Here is a 24,245-nt window from a genome sequence, read left to right on the forward strand (position 1 = left end):
CAGTGATTTTGGAGCCCAAAAATATAAAGTCAGCCACAGTTTTCCCATCTACTTGCCATGAAGTGATGGGACTGGATGCCATGATCTTCGTTTTCTGAGTGTTGAGCTTTAAGCCAACTTTTTCACTCTCCTCTTTCACTTTCAAGAGGCTCTTCAGTTCTTCTTCACTTTCTGCCATAAGGGTGGTGTCATCTGCTATCTGAGGTTATTGATATTTCTCCTGGCAATTTTGCTTCCAGCTTTTGCTTCCTCCAGCCCAACGTTTCTCATGATGTACCCTGCATATAAGTTAAATAAGCAGGGTGACAATATACAGCCTTGACATACTCCTTTTCCTATTTGGAACCAGTCTGATTTTCCATATCCTGTTCTAACTGTTGCTTCCTGACCTGCATACAGGTTTCTCAAGAGGCAGGTCAAGTGGTCTGGTATTCCCATCTCTTTCAGAATTTTCCAGTTTATTGTGATCCACACAGTCAAAGGCTTTGGCATAGTACATAAAGCAGAAATAGATGTTTTTCTGGAACTCTTACTTTTTTGATGATCCAGCAAATACTGGCAATTTGATCTGGTTCCTCTGCCTTATCTAAAACCAGCTTGAACATCTGGAAGTTCATGGTTCATGTATTATTTAAATACACTATATGTATTAATACCTTAAAAACAGTGTCTCATTTCTAGATCATTTGGACTATTAAGAGATGAAATGCAGTAGCATTTTCTAATACATTAAAAAAGTATTTAGGTGGAAATATCATCAGCATACTTCCCTGCAAACAGACCTGTTCTTAGCAACTCAAGAATAGGCATAAACAAGAGTGGTAATTGTTTTTTTCTCTAGTAAGAGTTGCTAGTACACAAAGTAAATGAGTATAGCCAGTGGCCCCAGGGAATACTGGCAGCAACCTGCCAGCCAGGTTCTAACACTTTACTAGCCAAGCCAAGCGATCCAACACTGGTTCCATATATTCCAGATAATTCCCAGGTACCTAAGCACTTGATCTCAGCAGCTTATAACCACAAAGCCATAAACCTGTCTTACACAGTTATGATCCTGAATAGGAAGAAGGTTGTGTGCAGGGAATAAAGTCAATAATTAGAGAAAAGTAGACTTAACATGTCAGAATTATTAGAGTGGATATTATTTGAGAAAAAGAATCCAAAGAATGTAACTCAAGTTTCAACGAAGTGATTTGAGACTTTATCAACATTTCATATTCCTTTCCCATTCTCCCCAGGCCCCCACAAAATCTCCCAAATTACGGTGGAGGCGCATAGAAAATGAGACTAACTTTACATTGGATTTTTCTATTACATGAAAATTAATCTTTTCCTTTTGGGAGGCTTAAGTTTAGAGTGGGTTTCCCTAGTGATTTAAGAACTCTACTGTGGTTACTACAATAAAACTAAAAGTATACATTTTGCCTACTCAGAATGGTAAAAATTTAAATACTCTGCCTTGAGAAAATCTGACAATTCAAATGCGTTATTTTATACTCAAAGATTTAACATTTCATTTTAAAATACCCACCCCCAAAAGTCTTATTAACCCCAAGGATAACAAATATACTGTATTGATAAAACAGATTAATTGGGACAATTAAACCCTCAATTTATTTCCTTTAAAACAATCTCATCTCGTTCCGTTTCTTCTTCGAGGTTCTCATTTTACTGACTGTCTTGTTCTTAGTAAGTCATTCTACAAATGTGAAGTGAATGTGGAAAATCTGTTCCACAAGCTACATCTGTCCTGAGCTCTCCGCACTCTGACCTCTGGTACCTCTGCGACTGTGCTCTTCAGTGTGGACCTCAAACTGAGGGCATTAGCATTATCTGGAAGCTGGGCTAAAGTACAAATTACTGGAACCTCTCTCAGACCAAATGAATCAGAATCTCTAGGGACAGGATCCAGGAATTCGCCTTAATTGTTCTCTCAAGTTGTAAAACCACTGCTGCTACACCTTTGCCTAGATATCATGTTTCCTTTTATTTTGCTCATGCTTAACAAAGGCAACAAAAGACATTCCACAAGCCTCGACAGAGAATGGGTGATTTAACACTCTTCCCACTGTTCCTGAGACCAACTTCTATTTTTCTCAACTTCTATTTTTCTTCAGTTCAGATCTGTATCTGCTTCTATTTGTTTTTAAGCCTAGAGGAAAGGAGCCAGGGACTTTGAAGGAAAAGGCTCAGCTGGATTTAAGGAAAAACAACTTTGCTTTCTCTTCTGAGACTGTTAAACGGTCTGTATCAGTCAAGACAGAAACCCTCATTTTATTTCTCTCCAGATTTGGGGATGTTAGCATGACTTTCACAGGGATTCTGGAAGTTAGGGGTGAAGGACAATAATCTCAACTGCTGCTCTTTGCTCCACCTCAGCACAGAACATACCACAGAGCTGCTGAAAAGCACACACTGAAGTACACACAACTGGCCCATCAGGTTCAGGAAGCAGTTTAAGGTCCAAGAGTATTAAGACTAGAGTGCCAAACTGCGGGCGGGGCTGCTGCGTGGGAACGGGGGTGTGTTAGCACTGGGTGGGTTAGGAAGCCATTAGAAAGCATCACTTGATAACAACTTTTACAACGACGTAAAATTTCCTAAATACAGTTATCAAGTGTTCTAACCACAGAGTCAGCTTCAGAAAGGAGGGATTCCTTTCACATCAGCTTAATAAAAGTTTATTTTCACAATGCTATAGAGGTAAGCCCCTGAACTTCAATTCCTCATGTTTCTCTCAAAAAAGATTTTAAGTCTTAGTATTAAATATCAAATCATGCTTTAAGGTTCTGTAGGCTATTTTTAAAAATCAAAATTAATTAAAATTGTGACAATGATAAAATGCCAACCAATCAAAGTCCCAAACTAATAAAATTCAAAATAAGAATGATTAGGATCCTGTTATATTTTGATAGTCATGTTTGATCAACTGCTATCATTAATCTCAGTGCCATGAGTTAATAATGCACATATATCCTGAAAGCCTATGTTTTTTGTACATTTTGTTGCTGAGGTATAAAGCCAGGTTTTACCAACTTTTCTTTATTAATCTAATATATAATCTCTTCCACAAAGCAACTACGTAAAGACCCCAAGGTGTCACGTTCTATGGTCTCCTAATTAACACAGTACATAAACATTTATAAACTATACAGCCACAGCAATTTATAAGCAACTATGTAATAAATTTTGAACTGTTAGGAATATAATAAAGCCACATTTTAAATAGCTTTCTCTTTTTTTGTATTTTTTTATATTCACACATTCCACTAATTTCTTCACTAGACTCTATTAAATCTTAAATTTAAATATGGCTAAACATAAAATAATATTGAAGGGTGTCAACAAAATAGTTGAGTTTTATCAGTGACCAAGTCACTTAAAGCTATTCTTCAAAAGACGAGTCATTCACCCAAGGCCAACATGGAAAAAGTTAGAATTAAATCTTAAATTCTTCATGGCTGGCCTGTCAGACACATGGGACTATCTAAGATTCAAGTTTGGAAGTTCTAAATGTCAAAAGGCTAACCATCACTAGTGGAATGTCTGGTGCTGAAGAAAGACCCTGCACAAACTCAACAGTGTGTTCAACTTGTAAGAGGGAAAAAGTCTGGGCTGGTACAAACCAAGTTAACAGGGCTTTAAACCCTAGTCAAAGACAGCGAAATGTTATTACACCTGAGTAATAACCTCCAAGTAACCTCTAGCTTAAATTATATTGACTCTTGCCACAGTGTGATCTTAGGTTAACAGTTCTGCAGCCTTAATTAAAAGGATAAGGCATTTAATCAATTTTCTGTCATGAATTATTAGGCTAACTTCTGTTCAGCTAGGGACTGCAGTGTGTTCTACCTTGAGGCTGTCGCAATCATGATAACCAGACATACATTTTAACAAATATTCACTGACAAATGAAGTATAACATTGTGCAAAGTGTTTGGTGGACTCAATATTGAAACATCTCATAACTTTTCCATAAATCCCTTTTCTTCCACTAACAAAACTGGACCTACCACTTCTATTCCTACATGGAAGCTGAAGTATGGTATGACTGTAGCTATATGACTATTTTTCTACTTTATGGCCCTATTTCTGCTAAATTATAGTCTTTATCAATTTAAATTAAAAAAAAAACAAAAAACCTATCTTTTTAGAACTCTGGAAAGACATTAAATTCACCAAATAAAAAAACTTCAATTTTGTTCTTCAAATATAATACAATTCTGATATATGATGTCAAGTTAAATTATTAGACAAGTGATCTCCATGTACCTAACATTAATGTTGTAAAGAGGTTTAACTAAACTTTCTTTAGTGAAGCAAGTTTCAATTATCCTAACAATGGTGAGTGACCTATTACTAATGTGTGAATCTAAAGTGTGTCGCCTAGGAAATTATCAGTGAGTCAAAGGACAAAAATTTAGGTAGACAATTGTTAAATATAATGTTAATAGGTACGCTGGGCAATGAACTTGAACTTTTTATTTAACTTTATATCTGTTTAGTTTTTTATTGAGTTAAGTATAAAGGCCCAGTTAATCAACTCATTAAATTGGTCAAGGCAGAACACTTGAACTACATAACAGGATTTAAAAAGCAGTTGGTCTTTTAGTAGTTCTCTGGTAATCACACACGCACACACACACACATACACAATTGGTAGAGTACTCTGGATATAGGATTTCCCCCCCATAATCTTATATAATATGCTGTTCACAATCTGCAGTATTTTGAAAACTATATAAATTGGACACGACCAAATTAGAGATGTCTGATAAACTCTTATAAAGTATTTGGGAACTTCAGCTCTAGTCCCCAAAAGATCAATTTTAAACTATAAAAAAGGAAAATTTATATAAAATCACAACAGATTTAACAGAAATCTTTGAAAAAAAAAAAAAAAATTGTAACGCAATTTTCTACTTTTGAAAATATGACCAAGAAAAAAAAAGTACAAGGAGTATGTCTGCATTTTTTAAAACTATTAACTGAGTGGATCTGGGGAACAAAAAAAGCTATACAGTATTATTGCACTCCACGAATGTGCAGAATTCCAAAATGTGCCAGCACTGAAAAACTGCCTTGCATTGAGGTTTTCCAAGAGGTACAACGAGCCTGCCAAGAAAGCATCTGGTCTGTACTAACAGCTTGCTGTCTTCAGTACAGGCCTTCATAATGTCAGTCACGCTGCTCTTGCAAAAATCCCTTAATGTCTGAAAGATACAAAGAAAAAAAAAAGAGAATTTTATTTTAAAAATTCACTCTTATAAAATTAACTTGCTGATCAGAAAAGAACTGAAAACAGCACTGCTAAACAAAATTAACTTTCACCCCTCCATGTTCATGCACATTTGCTTCTAAATTTTCTATCGTGATCATGTGAAAAGAAATTGCATAGGCCTAAGAACTAGTTATTTGACGGTAAAGAGAGGGTTTATATGTACAATACAGGTATAGTACATGAATTCTAGTCATTAGGAGTTCATAGTCAAAAAAATGCTATTACCCGGCCCAGTTATTAAGCTTTAAACATAAAACTAATAGCACAACCTTACTTTATGGTCCAAACTCTCTTGGACACTTATAAGTTTTAATGAAAAAGACATTCATTTGTTAAATCTTAAGTTGGAAACTCAACTGACAATAAATGTAATATCTATTATTATATATGTATATCTAGTATACTAATATATATGTAATATCTTACCGATTCATGAGAATTAACTGATACCTATAGTTATTGCATTTTTAAACTACTTACAAAAGAGTTTTCAGTGCTGATAGTTGGGGCTATGATCGATGGTGTGGGATTGAATCCATATGCACGTTGAGCTTCATTTCATTGTCAAGAATTTGAACCAGCTGTTGCATGGATGGAAGGTGACCAGATTCCAACTTAGACCACACAGGTACATCTACAAAAATAAATGGTACCGCCCTCTCCAAATTAAAGATGATTCTATAATAGACATTCATTCTACAAATATGTACTGTACTCTATGCACACAGCTGGAGACAGAATTAAGCTTTTTGCTTTTATGAAATTTACATTCTAGTAGAGGAAATATAAAAAGAACTATACAAATAGCTACAAAGTTACCCTTGTACACTAAAAATTAAAACCAGAAGATGCTACAAGAGGGATATATGAGGCTGGGAAGGAGCCTTTGTACTTACTGTTATTAAAACAGAGATACTATTAAAATTGAGAGATATTATTATTAAACATAAAAGCTAAAATATAGAAGAATGGTACAAAGGAGGCTGGAGAGGTAAGCAGGGATTACATCAGGGATCAAAAAACTATAAAGGGTGAGAGAGCAAGCATGTTTAGTTCAAGAAGATATATAGTCTGTCCCAGCTACTTAAGATCCATTATAGCCCCAAAGCAGTACCAGGCAACAGATAAATGAATGGGCATGGCTGTGTTCCAATAAAACTTTATTTACAAAGCAGGAAGCAGAAGATATGGTACACAGGGCCATGGTTTGTCCGTGCCTATGTTACATCATGCACGGCCTTTTGTCCATGTTAAATGTTCTGGTCTTTATCTTGAGAACAAAATAAAGCCATTTAATAAATTTGAGGCAGTGAAGCAACAAGATGAAAGGTGCATTTAAAAAAAATCTTCTTTTAAATAACTCAACTGTTTGGAGCAGGTGTCAGCAAATTTTTCTGTATAAAGCCAGACAGTAAATATTTTAGACTTTACAAACCAAGAGGCAAAATCAAGGATATTATATAGGTACTTATATAAATTTTTCATCGATGAAACACAAGACTCTAGGTATGAGTACTGAAATTTGAATTTCATATAATTTCTATGTCACAAAATATTCTTTTGATTATTTATCCATTAAAAAATGTAAAAAGAAATTCTCTAGTGGTACAGTGGTTAGGATTTAGCATTATCACTGCAAAGGCCTGGATTCAATCCCTGGTCAGGGAACTAAGACCCTGCAAACCACATTAAAAAAACCAACAAAATCACATAAAAAAAAGTAAGCCCAAAAAACCCCAACAAAACCACATAAAAAAAACCAAGCCAAAAAAACCCAACAAAACGTAAGCACCACCTAGCAACAATGGAAGGACCTAGAGATTATCAAACTAAGTGAAGCAAGCCAGACAAAGACAAATATATGATATCACTTATATGTGGAATCTTAAAAAAAAAAAAAGATACAAATGAGCTTATTCACAAAACAGAAAGACTCACAGACACAGAAAACAAACTTACGGCTACGAAAGAGGAAAAGGATTAGGGAGAAGGATAACTTAGGAGGCTGGGATTAACATGTATATGTTGCTTCCCATAAAATAAATAAATAAGGACCTACTGTATAGCACAGGAAAATGTACTCAATATTAATAACCCATAAGGGAAAAGAATCCAAAAAAGAATATATATATACATAGAGAGAGAGGAATCACTGTACTGTATATTTGAAAACTACATGCCATCGTAAATCAACTATACTTCAATTAAAAAAAAAAACTTTTAATAAAAATAAGTAAATAAATTTTAAAACTGTAAAAGCCATTGTTAGCTCATAGGCCACACTATACTTGCCAACCTCTGGTTCAGACAATATGTTAAAGGGTAACAAGATAAATGTGGCTTGGATTAGGGTGGCTAGCAAAGAAGATAAACAGAAGCTGATCTTTGAAAATTGTAAAAAGTAGAATTGAGAAAAATTGGTAATCCATTAGATATGGAGAGCAAGTGATGTTATCCTAGGTTTCTGACATGAGCAACTGGGTAGAATGATAACGATGCCATTAAATAAGGGAGAAATGCCAGGAAAGGAGCAAATGGAGTATAAAAGAACTGCAGGAAGCTGAGGCAATCAACCATTTGGGAGTAAGCAATGTTTAGGATTCCTGGCTACATACAGAACATAGAAGAGCAGTCTAGAACTCTCCAGACTATACATTCAAGGGTCATCACACAGATGTTATTCTAAAGCCATGGGAGTAGCTGAGGACCATACAAGGATATAATTTAGCATAGTATGAAAAATAGAAAAGCCTAATGCTTAGTATAAATCATTTAAAATTTATTACAAAATGCAAACTGAATCAGAACCTACCATTCAAAGTTATCTCAAATGCACCTGTTGACATACACTGGTTTTCAATCATGTTGCTCAAGAAGAATACCATCATACATGCATAGACCTAAAAGAAAATACAATAAAACACAACAGGTTAAGTCAGTCTCAAATCAAAACAACATGACAAAGTAAACTTTTAAATACAGTCTCATTTTTATTTGGTAACTGTTCTTTTTAAATCTACCTGAAGATTATATACAACTACTCCCTTTCCATATATTCAGATAATGTACACAGCAAACTGCAATACTAATTTGCAGCTCTATATATTCTTTAGAATCTATATATGTTATTCCTAATGTAAAGATAAAATTTCTGGGGACTTCCCTGGTGGTCCAGTGGTTAAGACTCCACACTCCCACTTCAGGGGGCATGGGTTTGATCCCTGGTTGGGAAACTAAGATTCCACATGTGGCCAAAAAATAGAAAAAAAAAAAAAAAAAAAAGATAAAATTTCTAAAAATCTCATAATAGCCTTAATAAGTTAAACATAAGAACACCAGCTTAAGATGGATTCATTTTAGCATTTTTATGATCTAATGTATGAATTCCCAGGAGACTAGTGATGCAATCATCAGCAATTCCATGTATTCAATACAACCCGTCCATGTTCCAAATAAGTCATGTGAAGTCAAACTGGAAAAAAGTAGGTTAGAAAGCACTAGCATATTAAGTTACACTCATTCACTTTCTGAAGGCAAATCCATACCCTCCCAAGAAATTAAAAGCTCCTGCTGGACAGAAAGGTTTTAATTTTAACAAAATCACCCAATCAAAAGTAGGATGTAGTAAGGATGTCAATTCACAGCAAGCTGCTTCAGAAAAATAAATTAAAATGCCTACAGCAGATGAGAAGGAGCTTTCCCCTAGTCCCACTTGAGCTAGCTGGGCTCTGATTTCATAGAAGTTATCCAGGCATTTAGAGACAAAGTTTGCTTTCATGAGAACAATACACAAGGAAGTGTCACGAAAGCTACAGCTTTCAGGTATTCTCTTCCACAGTAGATAAACAATGTGTTAAGTCTATACAAGTAAACTGCACTAAAGATAATGTAGAATCAACAGAATTAACAAACATGGCACAAAACATTGTCGTAAGTACTCTTAATCCTACGTAAAAAAACATTTTGTTAATAAGAGTAGATACACATCTCAATTAGAAGTAGCACCTGAGGATGTTTATGTTAAGAAGTCTTGCCTGCTACTGGAAATTAAGTGATTCTGTAAGAAAAAGAACAGCTTTGTTATGAGCTGGCTAAAGGTTGTCTCAGCACAGAACTAATGGATAAGACAGAGAACTCCAAAAGACAGTAATTCTTAGAAGGAAATCTAAGCAATATCATTCAAGAGAGAAACAAAAATTAGTCCTATTTCTCATAGAAGAAAGGTAGACCCTGCAGAAAAATGATTTTAAGTAAAACAGATGAGAGCTCTAGAAAACAGTACGCTGCAACAAGACCCTACAAAGAAGAAAGCAGCACAAGATCCTTACGTATATTTATACTGATTTTTTCCAGTTAATTTGCTTTAGATTCCTCATGGACAGAAACGTCGAAGAACAAATAATAAAAACAGAGAGTTGGATAAGAGTAAATTGGTGGAAATCTCATTTTTAATGTGAATAAACCTATTAATACTCATTGCTGCTACTGCTAAGTCGCTTCAGTTGTGTCCAACTCTGTGCGACCCCATAGACAGCAGCCCACTAGGCTCCTCTGTCCCTGGGATTCTCCAGGCAAGAATACTGGAGTGGGTTGCCATTTCCTTCTCCAATGCATGAAAGTGAAAAGTGAAAGTGAAATCGCTCAGTCGTGCCCGACTCTTAGCGACCCCATGGACTGCAGCCCACCAGGCTCCTCCGTCCATGGGATTTTCCAGGCAAGAGTACTGGAGTGGGTCGCCATTGATAAAAGGCCTACATTGTGTATACATTGTTTTGCTGTATGACCTGGCCCAAGTTATACAATCAAAATCAGGTATGAAATTATTTTGTGCCCAGGTTCTACTAAAGTAACACTTCTCTATCTTTCAAACAATAAAACATAAGACCTAATCATTCTTAATATATAAATATGGAGACTACAGCCAAAGGAAGTTAAGTGCTTTGCCAAGAGGGAAAAAAAAACCAAACTGGTTTAAGTTGAAATAGCACATGTAAATGGCAAAAAGTACTTAAAAAAAGAAAAACCCACTAGACTATTTCATTGACAACCTAAAAACCTAAAGGTATCAAACCTATTATATACATACCTTATTTTCTTGGCCCCACTGCCAGATGCTAGGAGCCTGCATGCCAAAGAAAGCAAAAGGATCCTTGCCAACAATTATTAAGCCTATTAATACTAGCTTGAAGACTGACAGGAAAGATGCTATGTGTCTATCAAAAGAAAAGAAATAAATTAGTCAGAAGCCGCAATTTCTCATCTATTTCAAAATTTCATAAGTCAAGTCTATGTGTATAGACAACACTAAATCTAAAAATTGCTAAATATACCAGGAAAAAGCTAGTAACTAATTTTTTTCTCTTCAGGAAGTCCTTGTTGTTTATCCATTTTAAATATAGCAGTGTGTACCTGTCCATCCCAAACTCCCGTAACTAAATTTTACTGTGCAGCATAAAACAAAAATGTTTAAGATCCTGGAATCAATCAAAACTTAATTTATAAAATTATATATAGCACTGATCGGTAAAGATACTATTATTTTAACAGTACACAACTTTGTACCATTGACTTGATTTATTGCCACAATAAAAATTAAGAAAACACATCTTTAGAAGGGTTGCCATCTCTGAAATGATCTTCTTTTCCTTCTTACAGAAAAATTCTTTGGTATTTGGCTCAAATAAACTTGCTATTTACAAAACTGTTCTCTGTAAAGTATAACCAACTAAGAAATTATAATAACAAAGGATAGTTAATTCAACCAATTCATAAAAGTTTATTGACAAATGAGAAAAAAATTCATTTAAAAACTCCTTAATAAGCCAACATTTACTTACCTATATATTGGTTGAGGGAGGTAATTCTCTCCTTCTATGCGGATGTCAGGGTACCGCTGGCTAATAACCCGCATGTACTCCTCAAACACCCGCCTGTAACCTCAGGAAACACTGCAAAAAATAAAAGTGTTTTCATTAAGTGGTTTAGAATATGACTAGATTTATTTTGTAGTTACAGGACTTCCTTGGTGACTTAGTGGTAAAAAAAAAAAAAAAAAAAAATCTGCCTGCCAATGCAGGAGACACAGATTAGATCCCTGGGTCAGGAAGATCCCCTGGAGAAGCCAATGGCAATCCACTCCAGTATTCTGGCCTGGAAAATCCCGTGGACAGAGGAGCCTGGCAGGCTACAGTCCATGGGATCACAAAAGAGTCAGATATGACTTACTGACTAAACAACAACATTTTGTAATTATATAAAACTTAAAAATTATTACCAAGATTAAAAATCTTTCTCAAAACAGTCATATATTAGTAATGACTGACGGTGTATAAATGGACTTTTCTCACAAATGAGTTATCTTACCTTCAAGTAAATCCTTCTATTAGAACATTAATCTTTACAGATGTGGGTTATTGTTGAAGAAGCAAATGCCTATTTACAGAAGTCACCATATCCTCAACTTCCAAATACCGTTTTTCTGTTTTTTTGTTTATCAACAACTGTATAAACAATGAAATGAAAACAACTCATTTATCTGAATTAGAGACATTCAAAATCTGGACACAGGGGACTTTCCTGGTGGTCCAGTGGTTAAGAATCCGCCTGCCAATACAGGGGACATGGGTCTGATCCTTAGTCCAGGAAGATTCCACGTACCACAGAGCAAGTAAGTCCATGCACCGCAACTATGGAGCTCTAGAGCCCATGCCCTGCAGCAAGAGAAGCCACCACAACGAGGCCCATGAACAGCAATGAAGAGTAGTCCCCCCTTGCCATAACTAGAGAAAGCATGTGCACAGAAATGAAGACCCAGTGAAGCCAATAATAAATAAATATAATTTTTTAAAAAGTCTGGGCACAGGAATCTTAAAAAAATGCTAAGGCGTTAGACACAACATATTGTTTCTTATTCCAACTCTACCCTTAATTGCCTGCTCAATCACAATAAAAGAAACTTTAAAATTTCTTAGATCCCTTCTGACTCTCTACTTTACAAATAAAAACAGACTGAGAAGATACTTTTCAGCAATGACAGTAATCCATGTCATTACTCCAGAAATTAAGTCAACAGCATCCAATCATCTCCATTAAAATCTCTGAATAACTAAACTGTGGATCTATATGTTGCTCCAGGAAGAAAAGGAAGATATGCCACCAGAATGCATATACAGGGGGACAAAAGTGCATTGAAAACTTACTAGTAAGACACTGACTAAATAAACTGAAGACACAAATAAATGAAAACATTTCATGTCCATGGATTAGAAAAATTTAAATTGTTAAAATGTCCATACTTTTCAAAGCAATTTATAGATTTAATGCAATGCCTAACAAAACTCCAATGACATTTTTCACAGAAATAGAACAAACAATTCTAGTACTTGTATAAAACCAGAAAAGACCCCAAGAAGCCAAAGAAATCTTTAGAAAGAAGAATAAAGCTGGAGGCACCATGCTTCCTTACTTCAAACTATGTTACAAAGCTACAGTATGTATGGCAGATGTATAAAGGCACAGAGATCAAGGAGACAGAATCCAGAAATAAACCCACACATACATAGGCTCAAGTAATTTATAACACAGGAGCCAGGAATATAAAATGGGAAAAGGATAGTCTCTTTAATAAATGGTGTTGGGAAAAGTGGACATGCAAAGAATGAAAGGAGACCACTGTCTTACATCATACACAAAAATCAACTCAAAACGGAAGTTGAACAGAAGATCTGAAATCATTAAACTCCTAGAAGAAAACACAGGGCTAAGCTCTTTGACATTGGTCTTCATGATGAATTTTTTGAACTTGACATCAAAAGCAAAAATTAGTAAGTGGAGCTACAACAAACTAAAAAGCTTCTGCACAGCAAAGAAACCCATCAATAAACAAAATGAAAGGGCAATCTACAGAATGGGACAAAATACTTGCATATATAACTTCCAATAAGGGGTTAATATCCAAAATATATAAGAAATTCATATAATTCAATAGCCAAAAAATCAATAATCCACTTCAAAAATGGGCAACAGGGGAATTCTCTAGTCATCCAGTGGTTAGAACTCAGTGATTTCACTGTGGGAGACTGGGTTCAATCCCTGGTCCAGAAACTAAGATCCTACAAGCTGCAATGTGGCCAAAAAAAGAAGAAAACATGGGCAAAGGAACCTGAATAGACATTTTTCCAAAAAAGACATAAATATGGCCCAGGAACACTTGAAAAAATGCTCAACATCATTAATCAACAGGGAAATGCAAATCAAAACCACAATGAGTTATCACCTCATACCTGTTAGGATGTCTATCATCAAAACTACAATATAAAGCAATGAAGGTTCCACTTGGTAGGAAGAAATAGTATCAGTAATTGATAGCAGGACGAAACCTGAGATGCAAGCTTTGTCAATCATACAATCATCCAGGAAAAAAAAAATATCAACCACCACCATCACCAGCCCAAACTGCTGCTGCTACTAAGTCACTTCAGTCGTGTCCGACTCTGTGCAACCCCATAGACAGCAGCCAACCAGGCTCCCCCGTCCCTGGGATTCTCCAGGCAAGAACACTGGAGTGGGTTGCCATTTCCTTCTCCAATGCGTGAAAGTGAAAAGTGAAAGTGAAGTCGCTCAGTCATGTCTGACTCTGTGACCCCATGGACTGTAACCTACCAGGCTCCTCCATCCAAGGGATTTTCCAGGCAAGAGTACTGGAGTGGGTTGCCATTGCCTTCTCCGCACCAGCCCAAACTAACAGCATCAAATTTATATCTGACAGGGAGAATAAGTCCAAATGTTAGTAGATCTCAATATAAGAAAACTCACTAAAAAAAAAAGAGAAATTCACCACTCTTTCTTTACAAATAATACTTCTTCTACACTGAGAATGAAAATTTCACAAAAGATAAGTACGAAATTTTTGCAAAAGGAGACATGTCTCTATTAACTAAACAAAATAACTTAAGACTCTCCAGATACTTTATGTTTACGAATAAACATTTACTTTATCCAACATTTTATCATTACTATTGTTAGATTCACCAAGTATTGGTCTTTTTGCCACAACTGCTTTCTATATAAGAGAATTTTAATGTTGCTTTTGTTTTGAAGATATTACAAAAATAATGTAAAGCACTTATGTGCTTTACATTACCTTTTTATACTGCACATGGGGTTCAAACCAGTCAATGTGGGAATCAAACCAGACAATCCTAAAGAAAATCAACCCTCAGTATTCATTGGAAGGGCTGATGCGAAAGCTGAAGCTCCAATACTTTGGCCACCTGATACGAAGAGCCAAATCATTGGAAAAGACCATGATGCTGGGAAAGATTGAAGGCAAAAGGCAAAGAGGGCAGCAGATGAGATGTTAGATAGCATCACCAACTCAACGGACATGAATTGGAGCAAACTCCAGGAGATAGTGAAGGACAGAGAAACCTGATCACAAAGAATCAGACATGACTGAGTGACTGAACAGCAACAACTTACATACCTAACTACCTTGAAACCAAGAAATGCCACATAATTTCAATGCCTAAGTTTGCATCAGTATTTACAATGGAGTTGATGATCTAAAATGATAATATGTAACTTTTAATGCAGTATTTGAGAGCTGGAGACTTGAGCTGAAATTTCCTTTTTTATAGACAAAGAGGAAAAACTGAATCCCAGAGAGATCAAGTGACTTCAGATATGGTCCCCCTTAGTCAGGGCTGAGACTGGAACACAGACTTTATGATTTCAGATCCTAGGCCCTTTCCATTAAACCTCAACAAGACAGTTAGATGATGTAAGAGCTAACTTTTCCTGTGTCCACAAATCTCTGCTACTTTAAGGCTACAATCAAGTATCCATAAAGTAGCAGAGAACTCTTGAGGTTCTTCTGATGAAGATACAGATTCTCCCTCTGGGAGAACTAAGCCTGTGGGTCCCACAATCCTCGTCTTTGCTCTAGGAGTTCCAACCCTTCTTCAAGGGAAGCCCCAAGAGGCCCAGCTAGAGAGGAATGTCTAAGTACAGGCAACACACAGGTTAGATTCCTCCCTGGCTACTGTGCTCAGAAATCAGTTCTCCTGGTCCCAACCCCTCAGTTAAATCTCAGACCTTTGTATCAAACTCCACACCATATTCTTGAATCAACCCATAATCTTGACATCTAAAAAGGACTTTAAATCTGTAACTTTCTTCAAATTTCCAGTTATAAAATGAATAAGTCAAGGGGATGTATAATGTACAACATGGTTGACTATAAACTAATAATACTGTATTTCATATATGAATGTAGCTCTTGAAATCAAGTTTTCATCACGGAAAAAAACCCCAACAATGTAACTATGTGCATAATGACAGATGTTAACTGGACTTATTGTGTGATTATTTTGTAATATATACAAATATCAAGTCACTACACTGTACACCTGAAACTGTTATATCTCAAAACAAACAACTGTATATTTATTTCTGAAAAATGAAGCAATTTACAAGACTGACAACATATTCTTAGACAAGTTTTCTCATACATAAGTAAACATTCCTCCCTATATTTGCCTTCAGATGTGTGAAGAAAAAACAAGTAACTTTTTTCCTATATAATGATTTCCCCAAAATGTTAAAATTGTTTTGAAATAGCAATCATTATTGCTGACAGATGTTTTCCAAAATAAAACATATCTAGTGTTTATCGAGGTATGAAAGATGTTAAATTAAAGGCACACATGGTAAGGAATCAGTAATCATTTCACATCTACCACTACACCCAGCTCTTTCGACTTTTCCACTCTTTCTGGGTCAGTGAGTAAAACTATATAACTCATAGAATACCTTCAACAAAATAAGTATGTGAACATACTAAAAACATGTTGTAGCTGCTGCCTATTCCTTCGGCCCCTGAACCAAAGTTCTTAAGAAGTAAATTAATCCACCTGCAGTGCAGGAAGGGAATATTAATCCACCTGCAGTGCAGGAAGCACAGGAGACAAAGGTTTGATTCCTAGGTTGGGAAGATCCCCTGGAGAAGGAAATTACAACCCACTCCAGTATTCTTGCCTGGAAAATCCCATGGACAGAGGAGCCCGGAAGACTACAATCCATGGGGTCGTAAAAGAGTTGGACACGACTTAGCAACTAAACATATAATCACTTTGAAATCTCTTCCTTGTGATACAAAAATACCTTACAATAAGAAGCAACTTTTGCAACTGCTAAATTTAAAATATTTCACATAGTACTTCTCAAAGATTAATTTTGTAAAAGAAAGAACCTGCATACAAACTAGATGATCCTTTCTGTAATGAACAGAAAGGAAATTTAGGAATGGTCATGCTCCAGGCAAGAACACTGGAGTAGGTTGCCATTTCCTTCTCCAAAGCATGAAAGTGAAAAGTGAAAGTGAAGTCTCTGGGTCGTGTCCGACTCTTCGCAACCCCATAGACTGCAGCCTACCAGGCTCCTCCGTCCTTGGGATTTTCCAGGCAAGAGTACTGGAGTCGGGTGCCAGGGACGGGGGAGCCTGGTGGGCTGCCATCTATGGGGTCGCACAGAGTCAGACACGACTGAAGCGACTTAGCAGCAGCAGCAGCAGCATGCTGTTTCAAATACATTCTGTGCTTTTTTCAGTCCATCGTGTTTCAGTCTAATTCATGGTACCAATCATCCCACTTTTCCTTTTCTATACCAACATCTGCCCGTAACTGTAGTCAAATGCCTGCTTACATCAAAACCTACCCCTCCTATTTCCTTACTAAAGGAAAACAGGGCAAAATCTCAGCTATTTGTTGTTATAAAATAAAACCTTGTGAGTTCTTTCTCTTTTTTGCATCTCTTGAACTTACCACCCTCCCCCTCTTTTATTCAGAATAATCTCCCCTCCAATCATCAACTACCCACACATAGGATTGGCTCCTGTTTCTACAATAAAACTCAACTTCCTCCCAATATCTGATGTTCCAGAAATGCAAACCTGTCCCAGGAAGACCTGAGTGCCCTCTCTAAAAATGAAGAACCAGGATTTTAAAAAGTAACTATCAGGACTTCCCTAGTGGTTCAGTGGCTGAGAATCTGTGCTCCCAACGCAGGGGGGCCCAGGTTTGACCCCTGCTCAGGGAACTAAATGCCACTAGCTAAGAGTTCACATGCACCAATGAAGACTGAAGACCCAAAACAGCCAAATAAATAAAAAATATTTTTTTAAAAGGGAACTCTCTCCAGACAGGTGAACATTTAATCAGAGCTGTTGTGGGTAGAGAGGGGTAATCTTTTAAAAGGACTAGGGAGAGGAGATAAATCAATCTTCAAAGAGAAAAAAAATAAAATATTTTACTGAGAAAAGTACAAGTGTGAGCCAGGGGACGAGTGAGCAAAGTCCCCTCAGACGGTTCAGCCTTACATTTAGCTCCATCCTGAGGCACAGTGGCTTTCCTGCCTTTGGATTCTGTACTCTTCTTTTAGTCATTTTAAATGGATTTCCAACTATGTTGTTTAAACCAGTTTAAATTAGGTTTCTCTTCTTGCATTCTAGGAATTCCAACTAATATTTCCCCTGTGCTGAACCCAGAAAATCAGGAAGGTATTTGGTAAATACCACGTCTTATAACTATCAACAGCACTGACCAGTCCAACAGTTCACTGATCATTGAAAACTACATTTTTACAAGTAATCTTTATTTCTCCTTGTTCTGTTTTAGTAGACAAACTAGTAATAGACATTTGTCTAGTGCATCCCCTGCTATGCTCTAACTGCTTTAAGCAATGAAATCTGAACAAGGGGTTCTATAAACCATATAAGAAACAAGATATTTGGGGTGAATAGACAAACCTGATAAATGCTTTTTAAGAAAAACTACAAACAAGAATGCTTACACAGTGTTCATAGCAGCACTATTTATAATAGTGAGGACATGAAAGCAACCTAAATGTCCACTGACAGATGAATGGATAAAGAAAATGTAGTACCTGTATACAATGGAATATTACTCAACCAGGAAAAAGAATAAAACAATTTCATTTGCAGCAACATGAATGTACCCAGTAATTATCATACTAAGTGAAGTTAACTCAGACAAAGACAAGTATATGATACCACTTACAGGAAGAATCTAAAAAAAGATGCAAATTAATGATGCAAAAAACAAAAGTAAGACTCACAGACATACAAAACAAACCTATGGCTACCAAAGACAAAAAGCAGGAGAGAGATAAATTAGGAATTTGAGATTAACAGATAAACACTACTATGTATAAAACAGATAAAACAACAAGGACTTACTGTATAGTACAGGGAATTATATTCATTATCTTGTAATACCTCTAATGGAAAAGAATCTAAAAAAAAATTGAACCACTATGCTGTACACCCAAAATACTATAAATTAACTACACTGTATTTCAATTAAAAAAGAGTGCATACACACTCTGACTGAAGATCAAAATAGAGACCAGAATTTGCTCAGCATTTTTAAAAGTTGCAAAACTTTTAAACAGGTATGAGCTTACCAGGTTTTAAGAACGGTATTATATGAAACCAAATGATATCCATTCCACTTGCCTAACTCTCAGAACACTGCAATGGCCACCACAGTAAAAACACCTAGGATTACAAAATACACCTAACAAAGCTTCTAAGATTCCAGGTTTCTTGAGTTTATTCCAAAGATTTGACAAACATAAAATTCAATAAAAGATCTGTTTTTATTCTCTCTAGTCTTTGTGTCTTATTCTTGAGGTGACTAGTTTCTAGTTTCCCTATACCTTTGGCATAACATTTCAGGAAATCTTTTGCTGCAGACTATTCCATAAAGAACTAATAAATTGTATAAGTTCCTCAGCTCTTTGTGGGGAAGGGATTTTATCTCTTTAATCTGGAAAGCATTTCTCATCAACAGATTTATAAGATATATAGCCATTCAGTAAAAGGGATTAGATGAAAGCATTCAATAAATGGCAACTCACCTGCATTTTGCAAGAATTTTTGTCTCAACTTAAAATATTTCACATAATTTCATGCTTTTATTCTTTTCAATACATTGTTTTAAACTGAGGTATAATTCACATGCCATAAAGTTCATCCTCAATGCATTTTTATAAGTTGTCAGAATGATTAGGAAAAAAACAACACTGTGTTCTATGCTAATTCATTGGCCAAACTAGAGATGTCTCCAGGCTGCTTTACTGCTTTCCTGTTACTCCTATGCTTTTACCAGCATGCTGTAGACTGATTTCAGATATTAGAATCAGATCAGATCAGATCAGATCAGTCGCTCAGTTGTGTCCGATTCTTTTCGACCCCATGAATCGCAGCACGCCAGGCCTCCCTGTCCATCACCAACTCCCGGAGTTCACTCAGACTCACGTCCATCGAGTCAGTGATGCCATCCAGCCATCTCATCCTCTGTCGTCCCCTTCTCCTGCCCCCAATCCCTCCCAGCATCAGAGTCTTTTCCAATGAGTCAACTCTTCCCATGAGGTGGCCAAAGTACTGGAGTTTCAGCTTTAGCACCATTCCTTCCAAAGAAATCCCAGGGCTGATCTCCTTTAGAATGGACTGGTTGGATCTCCTTGCAGTCCAAGGGACTCTCAAGAGTCTTCTCCAACACCACGGTTCAAAAGCATCAATTCTTCGGCGCTCAGCCTTCTTCACAGTCCAACTCTCACATCCATACATGACCACACAGGAAAAGCCAGAGCCTTGACTAGACGAACCTTTGTTGGCAAAGTAATGTCTCTGCTTTTGAATATGCTATCTAGGTTGGTCATAACTTTCCTTCCAAGGAGTAAGCGTCTTTTAATTTCATGGCTGCAGTCACCATCTGTAGTGATTTTGGAGCCCAGAAAAATAAAGTCTGACACTGTTTCCACTGTTTCCCCATCTATTTACCATAAGGCCAGGAACCTTAGAAAGAAAACCACAAACAGGAACCTTAGAAAGAAAACCACCAACAGGATAAGTAGTAGGGGTATCTCAGAAATGAGAGCAGCAGAAAGATGACAGACAATAACACAATGAATTTTGGAAGGTTAGCCCCACCCGTAAAGATGGCAGCCAGGTAAAAAAGGTTACTGAGTATGGAGTACATTCAAAACTGATGTTTTACATGTATCACATTCTACGCCTAAAAGCTACCAAACTGAAGTAGAGGCCAACCAGGTAAAAATCCAACTGAAAGGAACAATATTAGCACTGCTCAACACTCCAGTTAGAAATTTTTAAATGGGGGTCAGGGGGAGAAGACAGATTATGTCATGACCTGAGTGGCCTACCACGGGATTGTATTCATTTTTTCGATAAATATTGCCTGATGGCAGGTACTGTTTTAGGTTCTAGATATTCAGCAGCAAGCAAAATAGACAAAGATCTATGCTGTTGTGATGCTGGCAACATTCTAATGAAGAAAAGAGAGTAAGCTGGTAACAGTCTAATGGAGAGGATACAATTCATCAATTGATAATATCTGAAGCTGTTTTCCTTGTCTTGCTTGAGAAACAGGAATGAAAAAAATGAAACACCTGAGGGACTATGCAAAAACTGTCACAACTTCAGAGTAGAAACAGCAAAAAAAAAAAAAAGATTCAAAATAAAAGCCTACATCCAAAAACATTCTGCAAGAAGAAAAAAAGAACGATAAAAAGAGATAAGGAAGGACTGTAAGAAACCGTGAAACCAAAAAGCAGAAGAAAAATATATATATATTTGAGGCCCTAAAAGAAGTAAACTGATGGGTGAAAAACTGAATCAGTAATAGGTGAATAATACACAAAAATTACAGATCTGAGTAGTATCATCAATAGAGGGGGTTTATTGATAAACCAGGTCTCTTTCCTATAGAAAACACCCTGAGAGACCACAGAATATTTACAACAATTGATCACAATTGGTCACAAAGAAAGCCCAATAAGTATGTGGATGAAGAATGTCATCAGCTATCTCAGTCAGCAAAGCATGCTGCAACCATTAAGCCATCAGCCACAGAAGACACCCCCAGCTGCGCGCCCTGAGGGGATTAGGGACGGAGAAAAACAGGATACTGGACCTAGACAGTTAAAGTACATATCAAAGAAATTTCAGTAAGCCCAGACTCTTGCAACTTCCCACATATAGAAAAGCGCTAAATTCATTAACCTGAGAGGTTTTTCTTTCGTTCATTCTTTCATTTCTTCCAGTAATCTGACACTCTGATAACCAATTTTTTTTTTTTCCTGCAAAAACTCCTGGTTCCTCCCCTACCTCTTCGTAATAGTCCCTTGTTGATGAGAGGCTGTCTCCAAGGGCTAAGTCCTCAGTACGTCCATGGAATAAAACATGACAGCAAATGTCACGTTCTCTGATTACAGAGAAATAAACTAGAGAATTCTAAAAAACCCAACCCACTGTAAGATCTTCTAGTAAGAGAATTACCTAGTTTAACTATGTCAAAATTTTAAATGTGATACCCATTAATGTAACCATAATATTTTACTTATATGGATTTAGTTTATGGAAATGATTGGACAAGTACACTAGATAACTGACAGTCACCTTAACAAAGTAATTTTATGAAAAATTAGGACCAACATAGGACTTCTCTGGTGGACCGGTGGTTAAGAATCCACTTGCCAATGCAGGGGACACAGGTTCAATTCCTGGTCTAAGAAGATTCCAAAGCCCAGGCACCACAACTACTGAAGCCCACGTGCCCTAGAGCCCATGCTCCGCAACAAGAGAAGCCACTGCAACCAGAAGCCTGTGCACCGAAACTAGAGAAAGCCTGTGGCAGCAATGAAGACCCAGTACAGCCAAAAATAAATACATTCTAAAAAAAGAATAATTAGGTCAAACATAAATGTTAAACAAAAGACTGAGTAGCTTAAATAAATTAAAGAATAGCTGTGGACTTCCTATAGCTCAGATGGTAAAGAATCTGCCTGCAATGCAGGAGATCCAGGTTTCATCCTTGGGTCAGGAAGATCCCCTGGAGAAGGAAATGGCAACCCACTCCAGTATTCTTGCCTGGAGAATTCCATGGACGGAGGGGCCTGGCTGGCTACAGTCCATAGGGTCACAAAGAGTCTGACACGACTACGTGAGTAACACAAAAAGAATACCTATCTTATGGAATACTATGCCTGTTGATACTCTTGCCTGGAAAATCCCATGGATGGAGGAGCCTGGTAGGCTGCAGTCCATGGGGTTGCTAAGAGTCGGACACGACTGAGAGACTTCACTTTCACTTTTCACTTTCCTGCATTGGAGAAGGAAATGGCAACCCACTCCAGTGTTCTTGCCTGGAGAATCCCAGGGACGGGGGAGCCTGGTGGTTGCCGTCTATGGGGTCACACAGAGTCGGACACGACTGAAGCGACTTAGTATAGCATAGCATGCCTGTTGATACAGAACAGTATTTACTGATATGAACAGATAAGTGATGGAGGGGAAGGCAAATTTCATAAAACCATACAACTATGAACTATGAACTCATTAATATAAAATATAGCAGGTGTCTGTGAAGAGTCAGCTTGAAGGAAGATTCTTCAAAATGTTATCAAAGAGCTACAAGTGTTTTTCATTTTCTTCTATATACTTTCTTTTTTTATTATTTTTACAACAAACAAGTTATTTTCATAGTGAAACTGAGAAGGAACCTGTGGGGCTTCTGGGCACAGAAGCCTTTTTGTCCCTTGTTTCTTGTAGCCAAGACTCCACCCTCCAGGACACTCCCTGAGTTCCAAAGGGCACCAGTTCTAAAGCAAGCACTCTGGTGCTTGCTTATAAGGAAAGGAAACCACCCGAGGTGAGATTTAAGAGACCACAGAAGCTCAACCAGACCACCTGGAGCCCTGCACACACCCTAATCCTGTCAGCAACCCCATCCAGAACTACTGTATAAAACTCATGAAATCCCCCTGGGTTGGGACACAAAGCAGGAGTCTGCTCTGCCTTCCTTTGCCTGGCAAACCAATAAAACTGATGTGTTCAGTTGCCAAGCTGTGTCTGACTCTATTTCGACCCCATGCACTCTAGCCCATCAGGCTCCTCTTCCATGGGATTTCCCACCAAGAATACTGGAGAAGGTTGCCATTTCCTTCTCCAGGGGGTCTTCCTGACCCAGGGATCAAACCCACATTTCCTATTTGGTAGGCAGATCCTTTTCTACTTCACCCAAAACTCTGTCTTTGAGATTCAATTCAGCAGCAGTGTACAGAGAAGCTAAGCTTTCAGCATCAACTGTCAGTAATCTATCTTAATTTTTTTAAAGGTGAAAGCCAGTAAGTAAAGCTTTCAAAGGTTTATTTACTGAAGTTACCATTATAACATTAACAAGAATACAAACAATAAATTACATAATGAGCACTTGATAAACGGCAGTAGCAGATATACTGTGCTGGGTGTTTTTAACAGATTATCTGACCCCAGCTCTCCTTATTTCCTGTGTACTCTGCCTGCATGCTGAGTCAGGCTTTATTTGCATGTGTTCTTCCTCTAGCTAGTAAAGCTCATCTTCTGTATCTCCTGATAGAGTTCTGCATACCCTTCAAGATTTCATTTCCTTCTCTGCAAAGCCTTCCAACCTCCTGAATAGGTAATCTTTCTTCCCTCTGGGTTTTTAAGACTTCTTTTAGAACACTCAGAACAGAATATTTGACTGTAATATTGTTTATATGTCTGTCTCTCCTACCAGACAACTGGTTTTTAAATGTTGCAGTTTAAAAAAAAAAATCATGTCTTCCTAAAAACTGAACAGAAAAAGAAAACAAGTGGTATGAAAAAGGGGGCATTAAAAACCAAGGACTTTGTTGAGGTTTGACAGAAAACAACAAAATTCTGTAAAGCAATTGTCCTTCAATCAAAAAACAAATTAAAAAAAACTAAGGGATTGATTATCAGTTCTTGCTAAAATCTACGTGGCCACGATTTCTGATCAATTTCAGGCTGCATCTCAATCAAGATAAAGTATTTGAAAACATGATTTTCCTTTTTGGAAAGCAGGGAATATCAATGAGA

At 37.0% G+C, this 24,245-nt stretch overlaps 1 protein-coding gene across 1 annotated transcript in view; it reads right to left on the bottom strand.

Moving 5' to 3' along the window:
- Positions 1–1,178: 1,178 nt before the first annotated feature.
- SELENOT (selenoprotein T) overlaps positions 1,179–24,245 on the bottom strand; it is a 31,834-nt gene continuing 8,767 nt past the window's right edge. Inside the window, exons 2-6 of the mRNA XM_019960859.2 lie at positions 11,119–11,229; positions 10,368–10,494; positions 8,094–8,181; positions 5,762–5,915; positions 1,179–5,213 (exon numbers count right to left, since the gene is read on the bottom strand). Coding sequence (XP_019816418.2) covers positions 5,791–5,915; positions 8,094–8,181; positions 10,368–10,494; positions 11,119–11,229 — 451 coding nt within the window. The 3' untranslated portion in view covers positions 1,179–5,213; positions 5,762–5,790. The remainder of the gene's footprint in view (positions 5,214–5,761; positions 5,916–8,093; positions 8,182–10,367; positions 10,495–11,118; positions 11,230–24,245) is intronic.

The sequence above is a fragment of the Bos indicus genome, chromosome 1 (assembly GCF_029378745.1).
Source record: "Bos indicus isolate NIAB-ARS_2022 breed Sahiwal x Tharparkar chromosome 1, NIAB-ARS_B.indTharparkar_mat_pri_1.0, whole genome shotgun sequence".
Classification (NCBI taxonomy): domain Eukaryota; kingdom Metazoa; phylum Chordata; class Mammalia; order Artiodactyla; family Bovidae; genus Bos; species Bos indicus.